Here is a 20,059-nt window from a genome sequence, read left to right as displayed (position 1 = left end):
TGCTGGGGATCCCAATGCATCAGTCTGGTGGGAGGTCTCAGGCAGGTGGACAATTACAGTGCCATGGACAACAATCAGGTTGTACAGAAGGCAACACAAGGGCTGGGGGTCTCCAGAAAAGGGGGTCAAAGAAGGCCTTCTAGGGAAGATGTTATCCAAGTTGAATTCTGAAGACCATATGGACAGCTCTCCTCCTCAGCCCTGACCCACCATGTCAGAAGCAGGTTGCATCTCCCAATGCAGGCCCAGCACCAAGGAATGGTGTGTTGGCTCCCTGTGTCACCCTGCCTGATGGAGAGGCTCAGGCCTTGACAACAGTGCCCAGCAGGAGCAGAGGGGGTAGATTCTCACCTCCAGACATCAGGTATTCCCTCAACACAGGCATTCGGAAGTTGCCTGCCAGTGTAGCCAGGTAAGGCCGTATGCCTGGGAACTTCTTGCTCACTTCTGTGGCCTCTGTGCTGAAGTTGCAGAAGGCACCCAGGCCCATGATACCATGGGGGTGGTATCCAAAGATATAGTTCCTGGTGGTCAGCAGGTTGTGTGTCTTCACCAGCTGCAAGGATGACCTTGGGTCAGAGGAAACTGGCTGGGAGAGGGATACCAGGGCATACCCAGAGGGTAGGGAGGGATTGGATATGTTATTTCCCCTGGGCCTCCATGGGCCTGAGGGCTGCAATGAATCTCCACACCTGACCTCAGACTCTCATCCCCAGGGCCACAGTGCTGGTGTTGGGCAGTCACCATTTGCACTGTGGGTCTCTGGGAAGGGGTGGGCAATGTTTGCCCTTGTTCCTCTCAGTCCCCAGCCATGCACATAGCAGCTCTTCTTCTTTGCACTCTGCCAGCCTCCTGCCTTCCCTCCCTCTGGGCCCATCCTCTTCGCCACAGCCAGAGTGATTATTCTAAAAGTCAAATCCAACCCTTGTCACTCTCAGACTGGAGAGGGTGCCTGGCTTCATGTGAGTAAAGTCCAAGTTCCTGAGTTTGACAACCGGGGCCTTGGCTGCAAGCTCTGCCCCCACTGTCAGTCTCTCCAAACTGTCAGCTCCTTGGAGGTAGGGTTTACTTGGCCCTGTGCTCTGTGGGCTCCTCCACAGCTCACAGAATGAGACGGGCAGCCCACCTCCTACTTCCCTGGCCTGGAAAAGGGACACTGCAGCTGGCCCAAATGGAAACTTTCCCACAGCTCAGTTCAGGTTCTAAGGCAGGAAGGACAAGACAGGACAAGCGACAGCCCTGTGCCAGCCAGCCTGGGGTAGAGGTTATTGTAAGGCTGCAGCAGCTGAGGACCTGACCTGTGGTATTAAGGACATTGGGATGTTCCAAATGATGATTGGCTTCCTCAGGGCCCACCCCCTGCCCTGGGGCTGGTGCTTGAAGGGATGGGTGATGCAGTGTCCCTAAACCCTGAGCCATGAGAGGCAGAGCCTGTGACAACCTACCCTGTGTTACAAGGAATGTGATGGGGGTGGAGGAGGCTGAGAGTGACAATGAGTAAGGGTATTCTGCTCATAAAAACATCATTTTTATTCTGATTAGAAAAATAATAGGGCCAGGCATGGTGGCTCATGCCTGTTATCCCAACACTTTGGGAGGCCAAGGTGGGAGGATTGCTTCAGCTCAGGAGTTTGAGACCAGCCTGGGCAACATGGTGAAACCCTTATCTCTACAAAAATACAGAAATTAACTGGGCATGGTGGCATGCACCTGTGGTCCCAGCTACTCAGGGAGGCTGAGGTGGAAAGATGGCTTAAGCCCAGGAGGCAGAGGCTGCAGTAAACCAAGATTGCGCCACTGCAGTCAAGCCTGAGTGACAGAGTGAGAAGAAAGGAAAGAAGGAAAGGAAGAAAGGAGAGAAGGGAGAGGAGAGGAGAGGAGAGGAGAGGAGAGGAGAGGAGAGGAGAGGGGAGAGGAGGGGAAGGGAGGGGAAGGAGGGGAGGGGAGGGGAGGGGAGAGGAGAGGAGAGGAAGAGGAGAGGAGAGGAGAGGGGAGGGAAAAGAAAAGAAAGAAACTCCTAGAGAGTTTTAAAAATATAGGAAAGCAAAAAGAAAAAAAATCCATAATATTTCCATCCAGATAAAACAATCTGATGCATTGAGTCCTTTTTCTACTCAAAAATATACATACTCTTTTTCAAAACCCACAAAATTGAGGTTATATGGGTTGATATCATTTTTATATCATTTTCTACCAAACATACAGCTATCTGTCCTTATCAAAATCCCTCAGTTCCATGTTTTCTCGTGGCTGCATTTGTATTCTACAGCACAGCTCTCCTGCATGTAACAGCACCGACTCAAACCCTGATTGACGGACATTTTAAAAGCTTCCAAAATTTCCCTCTTAGAAGTAATGCTTCAATAAATACCTTATCTTTGTCCACATATCTGACTGCTTTTGTGAAACAAACTTCTAGAAATACAATTCCTGGAGAACAAGGAATGAACACGTTGGTCTTTTTGGCTGCCCTGCCTCAAAAGAGGTGATATCAATGACACTCCCACCTGAGTGCTGCAAAGTGCCCCTTCCCTGCACTGGTGCCAGCTGGAAGCAGAGTCACTGGCCACCAGCAGAATGTCAAGAGCCCAGGTTTTCTGTGACTCTAGATTTGGGAGCCTTCTGGCAGAGTTGAAGGACTTGTGTGCAGCTCTGGGGGAAAGGGTGCTGGTGGCTGGCCTTGGAAAATTGAAATGCAAATCTTCAGGTGACAGAGGGGATGGAAAAGGGTGGCTGGCACCATTCCCAGCTCTGATGCTGCCAGTCTGTGCAAATGTGAGCAAGACTCCCTCACTCTCATCCCCACTGCTTGGGGCACTGATGCTCTTTCTCCCGCTTTGCCCTTGGCAAACAGATTAAAGTTGCTCGAAAACCAAACCAATTCTCAGCTACTCCCCAAATAAATGGGAAACAGCAACAGTCTAATCCATGGCTAGTGGGGCTCGGGGCAGCGAGCAGATCTCAAAATCTTGTTTACATGAGCTCTGTAAGATTGCTGTTCCAATGTTTTGCCTAACAAGCAGGTCTGCCCACCAAGTTAGCTCTCAGTGAAGCTGGAATTAAAAAGCTCCTTGTGCTAGTTTCGATGAAAAAGGCAGGCAGGCATTGAGGGAATTGCTGGGGCAGCCAATACTGGGCGGGAAACTTGGAAACTTACTCCTGAGCTGATGGGCAGGCCTGGGATAGTTACCCTGGCAGGTGACCATCACACCATGCAGCATCTTTTTGTCCCCTTCCTATGGCTCCCCCTACCTTCCCATTGGGCCCTGATAACCAGGAACCCACAGCACTGCATGGGCTGGCAGAGCCCTGAAAGGTCTAAGCCATTCCTTGGATGACAGGGGGAAGCTGAGGCCTAGAGAAGGGAGCTACACTTCCCCTGTGGAGGTCACAGCAAATTATCCTGCACATCTGGAGCAGGCCAGTCGCTGCACTTTTCCCTGGGCTGCTGGATGAAGATGTGTCACCCAGTGGGCCCCAGGTGGCTCTTTAAATCATTTCCTCCCTCCCCAAGGCTCTGATGGGACAATTGGTTGAATGAGGTCCCTTGGGACACAGTGCAAATCAATGCCCTTGCTGTAGGACCCAGAAGAATGTAGGCATCTGACCAGCTCTGATGTGTTTTCATGTCACACTCCCCTCCCCCAGGGCTGGAGAGAATGTCCGTTCTGGAGGGAGGGGAAAGATACCGCCAATGAAGGCTCTGTTGACACGCCTGCTCTTGTGTCCTCTTGCTGCCTGTTTCCCGTGGCAAAGTCCCAACCCAACACGATGCCGAGGCCAGGCCTGCTGGCTAATGTCAGTCTGGGACACATTCCTATCAAGTCACTCTTTATACCCTGCCTCCCAGGAGAGGAAAGGTGCTCAGATAGGCTTGTCCCACCACAGTAGTGCCTAGAGGAAAAAATTCAGATCCACAGAAGAGCAAAGGCTTGCTTAAGTTTACACAGCACGGCACAGCGATGGTGAAAGTAACACAGGAGTAAGACCATGGGCCCCAAAGCAGACAGCCCTGGTTCCTACACTAGTCCTGCTACTACTTAAGCTTTGTGACCTTGGGATAGTCCCTCCTCTCTGTGCCTCAGTAAGCCTATCAGTGAAATGAGGCAGATGGACAGGTGATTCTAAGCTTAGAGAGAGTCCTTCCTAGTCTCCTCTCCAAGGATTCTGCCTACACCTTGGGGAGAGGTGACGTGGGGCACTGTCTGCTCCTCTTCCAGGTGGCTGGTGGTCTCGGTGGCTGTTGCTAACACAAGAACCCCACCTGTGCCAACAGAAGGGATACACTCTGGGCCAGATGAGCTGTTCTGGCGACAAAGACCAGAGTCCCACCAGGAAGGGAGTAGGTGGGCGGCTGGGTACAGTGGCAGATCTTCATTACATGATTACTGGCAAGAGGCCAGGAAAAGGGGGTGGGACAGGAGGGTCACACACACCCCTGTAGAGTGTCAGACCTGATGTCAGATCATCAAGGCCAAGTGAAGGGGAGATTGAGGCCCGGAGGGACAGAGGCAGGCTCAGCCTAAGCCCCAGGTTGAGGCTTAACACCCCAGCCTGCCTCGGGCTCAGTTTGGCTTTTGTCCTAGTGCCCCAGGGAGCCCTCACAGGGCCAGGCTGTATGTGCCCTATGGCTCCAACTCCCAGCTGACTTCTTGGAACAGAGATGTGAGAAGGACACAGGGGTTTGTTTGGTTCTTTTGGAAGGGTGGAGATCGGATAGCAAAGGACACCTGCCTGTCCCAGGTCTGACCAACAATCCTCAGGTCATCCTGTTCTAAGTGGATGGGGCTACTGGCCTCCTGGAGGCTTCCAGAGGACCAGGCCACAGTGGCAACAGAGAACACTGGAGCCTGGCCCCTGAGGTGAGAGAGAAAGCAGAGAGAACACTCTATCATCACTCACACCCAATCAGAACTGATCACTTTTAATCATACAGACAGCTCCATTTTGCAGATGAGGCTCAGCAGGCTTGAGAAAGTCTGCCCATGGCCCCATGGCAGAAAGTGACAAAGTCTATCAGGACGCATTAGATACCCCAAGGGCAGGGCTGACTTGTGTCCCCATGCCCAGCAGAGCCCTGCACTGGACAGGGAGCAATGGTGGCAGGTTAATAAATGGAGTGACAGGGCAGGAACTTAAGCCGAGATCTCCAGCAGCAAAGCGGGAGAGGGAGACCCAGGAAGCTGGAATCAATCCAATGGGGGAAATCCAGGGATTGAATCTCTCCCAGAGAAACAGGCGGTAGGAAATCAGTTGAAAAGAACCTGGGCCCCGAATTCAATAAGCCTGGATGGTGGTTGCAATGTTGCCATCATACTAGACTATGCAGCCTGGACAAGTCCTGCCCATCTCTGAGGCTCAGTTTCTTTACCTCCAAAATGAGAGGGTTGGGTCCTATGACGCAACTTTCTCCCAACAAAAACAGCTTCAAATTTTCTGCAGTCAGAGAGATGGGGTCAGGAAAAGGAGAAGGAACGCTGACCCTGAGGAGCAGTAAGGTCCCGGGAAGACTGGGCTTAGGCTAAGGATGAGCAGAAGGAGCTGGCCCTGCCACCCCCAAAATACCGAATGCAGTGAAGGATTCAGGGTTACTCAGCCACTGCCCCCAGGCAGCACACCAGGATCTCAGTCACTGACTGACAACAGCAAATATACACCACCCTGCACCCTGCACAGAACACTTTCACATTCACGTGCTGCCTCCACTCTTCAGCACCCCTACCTTCTGCGGGGTACTCAGCAGCTAGGGTGTGCTGGGGCTGGGGTGTTGAGTGAGCTGGCCAGACAGGTCTTTCCCCTGTGGGGAAAACCTTCAGAATCCTGCCAGAGTTATCCTCAATTCACCAGCATCGCCCACATGCATCAGGGCCAGATGGCTGTGCCTCACCAGCCCAGCTTGCAGACCACGCAGGGGCCAGACAGAGCTGAGACTGAAAGCCAGACTGAGCCACCATTTCCCTGTCAGGGCCTCAGGGCTGGCCCAGAGAAGATGGATACTCAGAAAAGCAGTGAGGTCCCCAGCACAGCCAGTGACACAGTAGGAAGGAAACCCAGAGACCAACTTGGTCTAAACTTGCTTCCCTGTGGGTGGGTTAAGGCCTGAGTTCAGATTTCCCATCCATTCCCACCCTCCCAAGGTAACACTCACAGCACTTTACCTGGATGGGGAAGTAGTCTCGAAAGTAGCGCCACACAGCCCAGTTTCGGACCCACTGTGACCTCCTGCCACCTTCCAGGGAATAAAATACAGAGTTGGTGGGGGTGGGGGTACATTTGGGCAAGGCAGACAGGACAGGACCAGTGTGAAACCCAAGCAGGTGACCATCACCCCATGCAGCATCTTTGCCCCCTTCCCATCGGGCCCTTTTCCACATTCATTCCCTCACGTTATGCAAACCCTCGACTGAGTGTGAACTCTTGTTAGGACCAGAACAGTGCCTTTTGAGGGGCTTTTAACCTCCCCCCAAAAGGACTAGTCCAGTGCTTTTCACAAAGTGGGTGTTAAAAGAGACAGCACTCAGGATGAGGCCCTTCAGCTTGTGCAGGGGGGAGAGCATCCCTAGAATGAGAGGTGGGGCAAGGGAGGTCTTGCACTTACCTTTCTTGGGTGTGTTCCAGTCAAACACCAGCCAAGTGAAGTAGAGCACAGCGATGAGCCAGCAATCGGTGCAGAATATGTACATGAGGATGGCACTGCAGGCCACTCCTGGGGGGCAGATGGCCACAGGTCATGTCCTACTGGGCTTCATCTCCCCTCTGGGCCATGGTGGATGGAATGAATGTTTACTGTGGCACTAAGCTAGGCACACCCAGGACTATGGGCATGGGGCCCACAAACCCTGAGAAATAGCTACAGGAATGCTCAGCCCAGGTAGCAGCAGATTCCTGGGACAAGAGGAGCCTCATCTCCCAGACTCTGATGGACTGTCCTGGCATCGAGGGGCCCATGGGCTCCATGTTATCTGGACAGGAGCACCAAAGGAGACAGGCTTCAGCTTCTTGTGAAGCTGTTCTTACTGTCCCCTACTTGTGTGCACCCCCATGCCAGCACCCAGCCCAGACACTGTGGATAAGGGGAGGGAATACCTACCCAGTGTCTCTGCATCTCAAGACTTGGGCTGAGCCACTGTCTCAAGTGTGAGGCAGGGTGACTTTGCCCCATTTTAGAGATAGGAACACTGAGGCTCAAGGGGGAGATAACTTGCCCAAGGTCACCAAGCAGGACAGTGGCAGAGCCAGGATTCAAACACAGGTCTGACTCTACAGTCCATTCTCTGTATTAGGCTTTAGAAATTCACCAAAGTCCCAGACGCGCAGAGCCCATCAGCCTCCCTGTCTTCAAAAACTTCAGCTGGCCGGGCGCGGTGGCTCACGCTTGCAATCCCAGCACTTTGGGAGGCCGAGGCGGGCGGATCACGAGGTCAGGAGATCGAGACCACGGTGAAACCCCGTCTCTACTAAAAATACAAAAAAATTAGCCGGGCGTGGTGGCGGGCGCCTGTAGTCCCAGCTACTCGGAGAGGCTGAGGCAGGAGAATGGCGTGAACCCGGGAGGCGGAGCTTGCAGTGAGCCGAGACTGCGCTACTGCACTCCAGCCTGGGCGACAGAGCAAGACTCCGTCTCAAAAAAAAAAAAAAAAAAAAAAAAAACTTCAGCAGCCAGGCACAGTGGCTCACACCCATAATCCCAGCACTTTGGGAGGCTGAGGTGGTGGACTGCTTGAGCTCAGAAATTCAAGACCAGCCTGGGCAACATAGCGAGACTCCATCTCTACAAAAAAATTTTAAAAATTAGCTGGGCAAGGTGGCATGTGCCTGTAGTCCCAGCTACTCAGGAGGCTGAGATGGGAAGACTCCTTAAGCCAGGAGTTTGAAGCTGCAGTGAGCCATGATTGCGCCACTACACTGCAATCTGGGCAACAGAGGGAATCCCTGTCTCAAAAGTAAAAAAAACACAAAACCCTAACAGCACACTTGGAAGACTTGCCTGGGGGCTGGCTTCCATTGGTCACCATGTTCTGGGCCTGTAGGCCATAAGAGAGACTAACCTAGCCTACCACAGAAAGGAAGGAGAGCTTGTGCCATGCCTGCTTTATCTCATGGCTCGCCACTAGCTGCCCTCAGCAGGGCTTCTTTCCATTTTTTACCCAACCTTTAAGGCCTATCTCAGATCTCAGCTCTTCAAGAAGTGTTCCCCAATATCATACTATCTACATACCATCTCTTGCCTGTGAATTTCCCACACTGGACAGGGAGGCATCTTCTTTGGTCCTTGGCATTCAACACAAGGGCAAGGGCAGCAGGTACTCATGTTTGGTGGGAGAAGCACGGCCTCCTTCTAGGACTTTTTCCACTGCCCAAGAAGGGAGGCCAACCCTTGCTGTGTGCCCATTCCCTGGTGGTCCCAGGTGCTGTGGGCTGCCTGGCTCTGGATGTCATGCTCTCTTCTCACCATGCTGAGCCTCCTCTGGTTTCCCATGGGAGAAGATAAGGCTGGATGTAGACTCTCCATGAGCCTACAGGGAGGGAAATGGTAGCCCCTTGTTGCCCCCCAATCTAGCCCTGTTCTAGACTCCTGAGCCAGCCTCTCCCCAGGGTAGCTAAAAACAGGGTACAACTCTCTTATTGGGAGGGGCAGTGAATATAGAGTGACAAGATGTCCAATTTTTCAGGACCAGCTTAGGAGTGTGACATCGCAGAAGGGAAGACAAGTTTCTAGGGAAGCACGTGCAGCCTACAAGAGCCTCTTAAAAGCAAACTGTGAAAAGCTTACGGTAGCTTGGTGAATAGCTATGTCTAAAGGCTGCCTACAAAGTCATACTTACTGTTCAGCAGTCTGCCTGATTCCCTTTCTTAGGCCTGAAAAGGGATGACTCTAGCCCCCCAGACTCCACAGGCATCCAGGCTCCTCAAGTGGCATCCTCTAGGTGGATGCTCCAGGTGGGCCAGACAGGGACCATGAGGTTTAGGCTATGGTCTGAGCATCCTGGAAACCTAGCTTCCAGAAATCTCTAACTCTCTTGAGGGGTAAAGGGACCAGAGGGGGCTGAGCTCCAGGCCCCACTGCTTAGAGGGCTGGTCTCTCTGGGAAGGGGGGTATCCCTACCCACTTGTCCTTACTCCGCTCCTGAGGCAGCCTGGATGGAGAAGAAGAGGCATGATGGGGTATCCAGAGACTGAATTCTAGCCTGGCCTTTCTCAGCTGTGGGCTCCCTTCCCTCCCCTATGTGTCCACAGCCCTCTCTGAAACCACTCACCATCCCTTTCATCATCTGCCTCCCTCATTGGACTCCTGCTAACAGACAGCCCTTCAGCCCCTGAGCTCCTTGGGAGCAGAAACCAGGTCAGATTAATCTCTCCAGCCCCAGAAACCAAACACAGGAAGAGCAAAAGGATGAACTAAATCCACCAAATGACCTTCCTTTCTCAGAGCCTAATCCTTGTCCTCTGAACAACAGGCTCTGGTTCCATGCTCTTAGGTTGTGGGGCTGCAGTAAAAACCACTGTTGCTGAGCTCATGAGAAGCTTAGAAGGCCCTGTTTGCCCCACACATGGAAGGCTCAGGACTGCTTTCACACATCACCCCCTTCCTGCACATCATGGTGGCCTACAAAGACACTTGTGATACAAAATTCTGGAGCCATGAGGCCTGTGGTGCAGGGCAGCCTGTGGATGCTCAATGGCAGGGAAGGTAGCAGTGTGGCCTGGTGAAGAGCGTGGACTCTGGGACCAAACAGACCTGGAGCCTTGGCCCTGTCACTTGCTGGCCAAGCCCCATTCCTAAGCCTTAATTTCTTTACAGGGTATTGGGAAAATTAAATATGATGTTTGAAATTACTCAGCCTGACACACAATATCCGTGGACTTGGATGGGGAAACAAATGACATCTAAATTTTCACTTATCTCGTATGGAAATTTGGCATTTCCTTCACTTACCAATGTAATAAATCAGAATTATCAGCAGTACTTTATGACACAAATAAATAACAAAGGTATTTTCATATGACTGTAGCAGTTGCTATACCTTAAAAAAAAATCATTTCTTCTCATCACTACTTAAGAACTATAGTAATTATTACACTTGCTGCTAGATCTTTTTATTTACTGTAATAAAAAGGCACCTGTTACTACATGTCTAAACAGCTTTTTTAATGTGTAGATATTTATATTTTATTATCAGTGGTTTCCTTTGAAATCCAACGAACCTTGTATTAAATACTCTAAAACACTGAGAAAGGGCATAGGCCTCATCAAAATGCCAGAGGGTTCCATGGCACAAAGTGGTGAAAAATCTCCGGTCCAGGGAGAGACCAACAGGGCCACCATGGTCTTTGCTTGCCAGGTGAGCTTCTGCCAGCAGGTTTGAGAGGCAGAGGGAAGGAGTGGCTGGGGCTACTGAGGGCAGTAATTAGCAGTAGCTCAGGAGATCTGCCTGCCCAACCAGGCCAGGCCCCCACCTATGCGAGGCGAGGTGAGGCCAGGCGAGGGTGTTGAGAAGATGCTGGGCCGGTTTCTGGGCTGTGGTTGGGTCTGATCAATTATTAACCTACAGCCTGGGGCCAGTCCCCATCACATGCTGCGTGCGCTGGTGTTCTACAAGCTGCTCAGCTCCCTAATAGCCAGGCCCAGACCCATTAAGACAGGGATAGTGGTAGCTTTTGGGTGCAACAGGGAACAAAGAGAGCTGGTGTAGCAGACTAGGCAGGGGGTTTGGGAGGCTGGAGTCCCTGGGTTCTTGTCCTGGTCCCAGTACTTTCTTCTTACGTGACCCCAAGTAAGGCTCCATCCTCGCCAGGCCTCCACTTCCTTTTTTAATAAGAAGGGGTCACACTGTGCTCGCTAGTCTAGGATTCTAGTTAAGTGGCCGAATGCAAGCCATGTTAGGGGTCTGAGTCCTGAGGGAGCCTGTTTAGTTTGCTCAGTTCTTCCAACCAGTGTTTGTCTTCTTGAGGCTACATGTCCCTGTAAGACTTTGGGGACAGCTATGGCCCTTCTCCCTAGAAAAATGTGCACATACTCATATATAATCTTGCATCTAATTTTAAGGGTTCATGGATCCCCCCACTCAAAGCCCGTTCTTGGGCCTAAAGGTGAAGACTGGCTGTTTCGGCCCCAGTTCACTAATTCTGGGCTTCCAGGAATGTGGGCTCCCTGGGGATTGCACTGAGTTTCTGCTCAAATCCCAACTCTGCCATTTAATGAGCTTCATAGTAGCAGGTAGTTGATGAACCTTTGTGAATTTGCATTTTCTCACCTGTGAAGTTCTATCCCTTGGCCCTGCAAACATGGTCTCAGTCTCAGAGCGCCCCATGCACCTGCCTGAAGGACAGCTGCTCAGCACTGACATGGTAAGTACTGATGATCCCCTACCAGCCTATACAGTCCCGAAGAGTGGGTCGCCCAGAGGGACTGGCTCACAGGCGCTGGAACACACTCTGTGATGCTCTGGAGCAGGTTCATCTGCCTTGATGTGCTGAGGAAGCTACCTGCTATGCTGAGAGCACAGGGGTCTGGGGAAAAACAAGAGGCTCTTCCCTCCCCTCAGACATTTGTGTTGTCCTGCCCCTGGCCTGGATGGCAACCTAAGGAGTGAGGGTATCTAGCCAGACCTGCAGAAAAAGCAACCAAAGCACCGATGTGGGCTGTGCTGAGAGATAGCAGGGAGCAGGCCTCGGGAAGCACCTGGGGAATGTGCTCAGCTGAGGATGGGTGTGGGCTGGGAGTGGTGTCTGAGGGCACCTCCTGATGATTCCCATGTAATGGGGGCCCATCATGACCAGGCCCTGTGCCAGGTGCTCTTATTTCTTATCTTCAATCCTCAAAAATGCCATGTGAAGCAGGCACTTTCCTCACACTCAAAATGAGGAAACTAACACTCAGAGAGCTGAAATAACCTGTGTAAGGTCACAGAGCTTATTTGCAGGAGATTCAGGACTTAAACCTGGCACCAAACCATCTTAAGGCAAAGTAACATACCTGCTGGAAAATGTCTGTTGGTGGGCAGGGTGGCACTGTGGGAAAGGCACAGGCTTTGGGGGTCCTGTAGACAGGGATTCAAATCTGTGTGACCTGGCAAGTTACCTATCTTCTCTAAGACTTGAGGTTTTCCATCTGTAAATGGGAACAATCACACCACCTCCCACTGAATCTCGCTGAATCTTCATGCATGCTGAGGGGTAGAGCACTTGATCTGGGACCCAAAAGATAGATGTGGAAAGGTGCTGGGGGGCAGCATGTGTAAGAGTTACTCTTATTCCCTCACCCCTGAAGAGCAGGGCTCCTGCTCTAACCTCTTTTGGGGAAGTGGACCCTGCCTGCCCACCCGCCCTCCCTCTAAGGCCCAGCTTACCCAGTACAAGGAAGGACAGGACCCACTGGAGCACTGAGATGACCTGTAGCTGCTTTTCCACCTTGGACCTATTGAGCCAGGTGATGGAGAAGAGGTCCTGGAGGGCGGAGAGGATGCTGGATCCAGTGCCTACAGCAGAGGGAAGATGTCAGTCCACTGTCACCCTTCTCTCCAGTCATGGGGTCCCCAGTACAAACCTCACCTCCCACAGGTACCCTTCTAGATGTGAGAAGAGCATCAGCTATAGAATCAGACAGACCTGGGTTCAGATCCTAGCCCTCCACCCCGTGGCTTTGTAACTCTGGGCTGTTTGCATGTTCCCCTTTGCCTTGGTTCCTATAGATACACAATGGGAATGGTATCGCACTCAGGGGGTCATTTTGGAGACCACAGGAAGTATCTAAAGAGGCTAGTCCAGGGGCTAGGCCTTGGGAAGTCTCTCATAATTGCCAGTTCTCTCCCATCCCCTCTACCCCAGTCAAACTCCTGTCCCTTATCTGGATCTAGTACAAATATTTAATTTTGCTATCTGTCTGTGAGGCCAAGGACAGAGGTTCAACATCCAATTTGCAATGTTTTTTTTTTTCTCCAAGTGTACTTTGAGCATCCCCAGTCCCTGCTCTGCCTTCTGTATGTCCAAGACTAATACCCCTTCTCCAAGGAGCTGAACCCTCTTGCCCCCACCCCCAACACCACTGATTCTCCACACCACTACCACTTTCAGAGAGATGTACATGTTCAGCCTCATCTCAGTGCCCAAAGCGTGGGGCCCAGAAAGGAGTAAGGTGGGAGCCTTTGCTTTCCCAAAGGGTCCAGTGGCCAGTGAGCTTCAGGCAGCCTGAAGGACACTGAGGGCTGTAATTACGTTCGCTATCAATCAAGTGCCAAGCCTGGAAGTTAGGATGAGATGTGCCCACTTAATTGGCTTGGTGCCCCTAGGATGACACCCTGGACTCCAGCAGCTGATGGGCAGTGGGGACAGGAAGCCTGGTGACTGCAGGAGACAGCACTGGGGAAGAGCATGGGTGAAGGTTCCTCACCCATACCCCATTCCTTCCGGCAACTGAAGAAGTGGGCCACCTCAAACCCCTCTTTGCTGAGCCCCCACTACATGCCCTTTGCTCAACACATCTTCACCAAGCACCTACTGTGTGCTCATCAAACATTCCCTCGTACCATCTGCTCTGTGAAAGGCCCAGAGCACAGATGAGTTAGTCACAATCTTGTCCTTGAGGGTCTCATGACCTTTCAACTGAGCCTACAAGCTGGGAGCAGGGAGAGAGACGGATTTAGGGGCCTACACTCAAGCCTTTGCTTTTCTTCAAAATCTGCAAAGTAACAAAGCCACAGTAGAGTTTAGAAAGATACCTACCCTTATCAGCTGAAAGTTAACAACTGCTTTGACTTTTAGGAGGAAGGAAGGAAATGCCAGGTCTCAAGATGGCCCCTTTCCCTGGTGTGATGCATCAGAGGGAAGGGGCTTAGTTTAGCAGAAGAGTCAAACCTAGGTTCAGACTTTGGTTCTACTCACTATGTGACCCCAGGCAAGCTTGCAGGGTTCACTGCCATATCCTTGGTGCACAAATTGGGTGTTCAGTAGCATCTAATAACACCACAGGCATAACTGGGGTGGAGGTGGCAGGATGCGAACTCACAAAAGCAAATAAAGAGGCTGGGCCATAGAGCCATTCCAGAGGTCTGCCTCATAATTGCTCCTTCGCCCCCTTTATAAAAATCCTACCTTCATAGGACTTTCCCACCTCCAGACTTGCCCAGCAACGCATCCTAGGGCCTGAGGGCCCTCTGGGGTCATCCAGTATAGCCTAATTGGACAGCCAGGGAGACTGGGGACCAGAGACAGGCACTGACTGGCCCAGGGCTATCCAGGCAGTAGGCAGCAGAGCCAGGACTGAAACCCAGCATTCCTGACCCTGCTTAGAGGACCTCCCCTTTCCCCAGAGCAGCTCTGAGTACAAAGGCTCTGTACACAGGACACAGTCGGAGGGTCATGCTCAGGGCCTGGTCAACCTGCCTAGCAGTGGGCCCTGGACAGATGAGTTCATCATATGCTTATCCTTGAGGGTCTCATAACCTTTCACCTTCACCTACAAGTGGGGACAGGCCTGGGTGAGTATATAAGGGAGGGAAATGAAGTCCAAGCACAGGCTTGAACCCTTGATCCAAGGGCTGGGGCTGGACAAGTCATCTCTTCCAGCAGCTGGCTCTGCCTCCTGAGCCATGCTGGATGAAGTGAAGCAGGAGTCATGGCCACCGGAGGCTGGTTAAGTGGCAGGTGAGTTCCTGTTCCATCTGAGGCAGGCTGGATGCCCTGGCTAGACAGAAGGCAAAATGTACTCTAGCACTTTCCTACTCAAAGTGTGGTCTGGGAACAGCAGCATCAGCATCACCTGGGAGCGGGTTAGAAATGCAGGACCTTGGGCTCCAGACTGGATCTACTGAATCAAAAATCTGCATTTTAACAAGATCCCCAGGTGATTAAGTCTGAGAAACACCACTATAAATGCTTCAGTCCAAACACTCAGGTAAGCGTGAGACACAGCACCGGGGGACACCACCTTCTATTTGACAGGAAAAAAAGGCAAAGCCTGCCTTCTCGTGGCTGACTGCTTCCCGTTGCAGACAGGCCCCTGAAGCCAGCGGTTTGAGGGGTGCGTAGGGAAGAGGCATGCTGGGAGTCAGCTTATCTAGCTCCCTACCTTGGCGCCAGGGCCAGCCACCATGCAGCTTGGAGGAGGAGTATAGAAATTTCACTGATGACATATCCCCAACTGAAACAACTGAGAAGACCTAAAAATTCTTCATCGTGCCTAATCCAAATCTCTCTGCTAAGCTTATTAGGTGTCTTAAAATTAGGTAAAGTCATAGCGCAGGAAACGCACGCCATCTTGTTCAACCCTCACCCCATTATACAGACTGGAAATTGAGGGCCTGCAGGAGTCTCCCAAGTCCCGCAGCAAGGTGGGTCTGCAGGCTCAGGTTTTTCCCACACTGCTGGTTTGGTTCTCACCCTGCCTTATCCAGCCCCAACTACCGCCCACAGCTCGCTCTGCCAACAAGTGGGAAATGCAGTCTACCATGTGAACCCTCACTTCCCATCTGCCTGGGCAACTGTACTGGGACTGCTGCAAGGTGGTGAGCTCTAAGTCCCAAATACCAAATGGCAAGTGCTTCCGTGGGGGCTAGAGTTGGGAGGCTCCTGGAGATGGAAGCTGGGAGAACTGCACCTCTGCTTTCTCAGGCCCAGGCCCTCTCAGGCAATCCCAACCTGGCTGACCATGGAGGCCGTGGCCTGGGAGCTGGCCTGGCCATGGATGCTGAACCCCGGGCCAGTGGGAGCCCCCAGTCCACCTAAGAAACATTCTAGGCAGAGGCCCTTCCCTGCTTTGCTCACCTGATGATTCCCTGATAATGAGATAAAGCAATACATCCTTCAAAACCCAGAGATGGTGATAAGGCAGCAGTCTTCCAGGAAGCCTTTGGAAAGAGAAGGCCTTTCCTTCTCTGGGATGATAAACACTAAAGTCTATGCAGGCCTAGAATTGCCAGGGGCCATCTTGCCACCCACGGAGATAACCTATTTCAAGATAAAGTCAGACCTACACAATGGAGAAACAAAAGAGCATCTTCCTCAGGGCTCCTACAGCCTCTGGCCTTGTACTAACTGCTGATTACAAGCTGATTCTGCATCACACTGGAAACTGCCTGAAGGCCAGGCCTGGGTCTGATCCATATCTGGATCCCCAGTGCCCTGTCAGGGCCAGCCCCAAGGGGGTGCTCTGGCCACTCTTCAGGCCCCCGGAGTTCCCTCCATGCAGGGCTGAGTGAAAGGTATGATGCACAAAAGGCCCATAAAGCTTTGGGACCCTCCATGCCCTTGCACAAGCACTTGGACTCCTGTGAGTTTGACATTAAAATAGGGTTATTTTGATGGTGATACCGGGTCAAGGTCACTCAGCCAGAGGCTGGCAGAGCTGAACTCAATTCAGGCCCAACCTCCAGGCCTGCATCTGCTCCGATGTTGCGTGTCCCCAAGTTCCTTCTCTCTGCTCCCCACAACAAAGCAGGGGGCAGTGGTGGCGAGCTGGAAGGGGAGAGATGAATGATCTGTTTTCCTTCAGAGGGGTGGGTCAGGAGCAGGCATCTTCTACAGCAGGTAAAGTGGCAGCAGGACTTGGGGTTCTAGACCCAGCTCTGCCACCAACTCCCATGCTAAGTCTCCTTACCTCTCAGGGCTTCAGTTTCCCCATCTATGAAATGGGAGTAAGGAGGGTGAAGTCTGTGATCTCTGGCACCCACCCTCCTGAGGACTCCTGGCAGGGTATTTGGGACCTAGAGCTTACCACCTTGCAGTAGTTCTGGTACCGTTGCTCAGGCAGATGGGAAGTGAGGGTTCAGTTGGACACCCCCAGAACACTGCCAGTCCTTGCCACCTAGCTGTACTTCCCCTGCCCCAGCTGTGGCTGGGAGGAGTCCAGCAGATGCCGGTGGGGATATGCCGATGCTGCAATCAGATGCCACCACATGCCACCACCTTCACACCCAGCCTGACTGTTCCTGACTCTTGGGTGGGGCCACCAGGGAGCCTCAGCATCCAGCCAAGTCCCTGCTCCTATCTGCCCCCCTCACCACACCTGCACTCTCTCTGTACACTCCCACAGCACCAATGTCACTTTACTTGGCCATCCCACTGCCAGTGACTCATGGGTGCCAGGACTTGGTACCTGATTCATCTATGGTAAAAGGGGCTGCATAGCTGAGCAAATCCGTAAGCAAATCCAGAGCAGCCTCAGAGGCAGCTATAGGCCTGGATGCCCAAGTTAGACTGGGCTGCCTGGCAGGAGGCCAAACCAGCCCCATCACTGAGGACTGACCCCAGAGATGGGGGATGAGCCTCTTTTGCCCTCCTTAGGTACAAGTTTCTCCACCTATAAAGGGAACACAACCCTGCTACCTACAGATGTCTCTGTTTTATGGGGGGCAGATGAGACACGCTGTAGGGGAAGATTCTCAATAGAAGACTCAAATGGCTGCTCCCGGGCAGCACTTGCTTTACACACAGCTCATTTGCTCCTACCTTTGGGGAAGGCAGAGGGAGTAGAGCTGCCAGAGAGGCCCAGAGCAGCTCTTTTACCACCCGGAAAGCAATCCCCTTCTCCCGCGCCTATGTGGGGCTTCACCGTCCCACAGCACTCTCTGGGAAGGTAGGCAAGGGGAGAACTGGCAATCCTGTTTCGCAGAGAACAAAACTGAGGTGAGGTGAAGCCCAAAGAGGCAAAATCACTTGCTTGAGGTCAGGGTGTGGGAGCCAGGACTTAAAGAAGGTATTCAGGCTCCCAGTCCCTCATCATTTCTACAATGCTATGCTGTTGAGGGCTGGCCCCACTAAACAAGCCAGCCCACACCCAGACTTCAGGACATATCCTGGCAAAGGAGAGCTGCCACCTCTGCCCATATCATGCTCAAAGTCTCATGTGGACGTTCTAGTGAGACTGGATTCCACCCCCACAACCCATGTGCTTTCAAGCAGCTCTCAGACCCAGGGCCAAGCCCAGGGCTGGGGTGTTGAAGGGTGTCTGTGAGCACCTCTTTGCCCAATATCTGATATCAAAGTGACCAGGAAGGCCACACCTCAGGGCTGATGAAACTGAAGTTTTCTGGGCTTCCTCTCACATGCCTGTGGGCAGTAGTGTCTGAGCCCCAACCCCCTAAATCTGAGAAAGAGGGCCCTGGGCCAGCTCTGCCCTTGCCTGGCTCTGTGACCTCGGGCAAGTCACCTAACTCTAGCTTTGGTTTTCTTATCTATAGGATGACGGTGATAATCCCCACCTCACAGGATTTTTGGGAACATTAAATTTTAAAACGTATAAGGCACATGTGGCATTTGTTAGGTGATTAAGTGGTGGCTACTGGCATTCCTCCTCCCGTCTCCAGAGTGGGAAGGGGTATATGTAATGAGCAAGCAGAGTTTTTCCAGAGGCTCATGGCCATAGGTGTGTGTTACAAGAAGAGGTCGCAGAGTGACGGTAGCGCAGAGGAGGCTCCAAGGAGGCCATGAGGCTTTGCCAGGGCCCTGAAGACAAGATCTAGGGATCAAACAGGAGGAAAGTGGGCACTGTGGTTGGGGGAAACTGCTGGAACAAAGCCTTGCAGGGAGTTCTAATGAGGCAGACCCAAATACTCAAGAACCCATAAAGGGGGGTGAGTGACTGCCTGAAATAGAAGCTGAGAATAAAGAAGTTGGAATGAGTAGTCAAAGGTGGCTTCCTAGGTGAGGTGGGTGGGGACAGAGCTAAGACCCAAAGCATAGAGCACATATATGGTACTAAGCGCTAATACTAGCCCTGGAGAAACAGCAGTGAGCGCAGCAGATGATGTCCTGCCTCAGAGGCAGCTATAGGCCCGGATGCCCAAGTTAGGCTGGCTAAAGTTAAGTTAGGATGCTTAACTTCTGCTGAGGGAGAGATAAAACACCTATGTATTAATGTATGATGTAACATCAGGCAGCGATGAGAGCAATGAAGAAAAATAATTTGGGGCAATGAGATAGAGAGAGGGGCAGGAGGATCCCTGGCCTATGGAGAGGAGGCCCTAAGCGCACATGGGGAAGCAGTGGTAGACAGAGAATGTGGGCAGCTCACACCTCTGGACAGCCCACACTGCGTCCTCCACCCACCTCACCTCCATACTGGCATCTGGCAGGGGACATGCCAACCTGAAGTCGGTGCCAAAAATGGGGGCCGAGAGTCAGGAGAACCTGGCCTCTAACTTGTAGGAAGTGGCCTGGATGAGTCACTTCCTATATAAGCTTCAGCTTCCTCATCTATACAGCGGGGCTAATACCTACCTCACCAGATTGTTGTGGGAATTAAATGAGATAATGTATAGCCAAGAGCTTCATAAAAAGTAAAGATCTCTATGAATGCTGATTAATTACCAAGTAAGCCTCAGTGTCCTCTCCTGTTTGATGGGTAAAATAATGCCTGCCCTGCCTAGGAACAGAAGCGTAGGCGGCAGGCTGACTTAGGATTCAAACCCTGGCTCTGATTCTTACCTGCAATAAGACCTTGCAAGTCACTCCCCGTCCCTGGGACTCAGTGTCCTCCTTAGCTTTAATCCAGGATTGTCATAAGGAATCTAAATAACTTATGGAAAAGGGCCAGAATATCTGGCATCAATGTAAGAGAGCCAGAAAGATGCCAGCTAAGAGAGGTGTGAACAGCCTCTTGGGCTCCTTGAGGTGGGGGTGGGGGTCACCCTGCCCACATCCCCAACCCCAAGGATGCCACACCTGGGCCCATCTGGACCTAATGTCTGCCCTGGGTCTAGGTGAGTGAGAAAGTCACCCCCAAGTTACCCCCAAAGAGCTGAGGACAAGTTGCACGGAGACAGAGAGAGCAAACAGTTTTTTAAGAGGTGCACAGTAACAGGTTGTATATTATGAGGAGAGGTAGCAGAGTGAGGGTCAGTACATATTGACTGCTGGCAGGCTCTTCCAGCCCCAGGGAGGTCTAGGAAGTCAGGCCAAGTGCCAAAGAGATGCCACTTCATCAAGGCTGGAGGTGAGCTCTCTTCCAGGCTCCTCCAGGCAGACACCTTTCAGCGGGAGTCCACACACATGATGATGAGAGGCCAGTCATGGCAAAGCTGCCATCTCTGGAGGGTCATGCCCACTGCTATTAGAATCCCAG

At 52.1% G+C, this 20,059-nt stretch overlaps 1 protein-coding gene across 3 annotated transcripts in view; it reads right to left on the bottom strand.

Moving 5' to 3' along the window:
• The window catches only part of DGAT2 (diacylglycerol O-acyltransferase 2), a 32,093-nt gene that overhangs the window by 4,081 nt on the left and 7,953 nt on the right, over positions 1–20,059 (bottom strand). Inside the window, exons 2-6 of one of the 3 annotated variants that reach the window (XM_058446941.1) lie at positions 12,351–12,479; positions 11,978–12,112; positions 6,599–6,706; positions 6,159–6,229; positions 352–556 (exon numbers count right to left, since the gene is read on the bottom strand). In XM_058446941.1, coding sequence (XP_058302924.1) covers positions 352–556; positions 6,159–6,229; positions 6,599–6,706; positions 11,978–12,112; positions 12,351–12,479 — 648 coding nt within the window. Of the gene's footprint in view, positions 1–351; positions 557–6,158; positions 6,230–6,598; positions 6,707–11,977; positions 12,113–12,350; positions 12,480–20,059 lie in introns of those variants that run through there. The other 2 variants (XM_058446942.1, XM_032166958.2) reach the window with 2 other exon arrangements.

The sequence above is a fragment of the Hylobates moloch genome, unplaced genomic scaffold, assembly GCF_009828535.3.
Source record: "Hylobates moloch isolate HMO894 unplaced genomic scaffold, HMol_V3 SCAFFOLD_11, whole genome shotgun sequence".
Taxonomy (NCBI): Eukaryota; Metazoa; Chordata; class Mammalia; order Primates; family Hylobatidae; genus Hylobates; species Hylobates moloch.
Note: the sequence above shows the minus strand (reverse complement) of the source record. Positions and strands in the feature narration are given on the sequence as shown.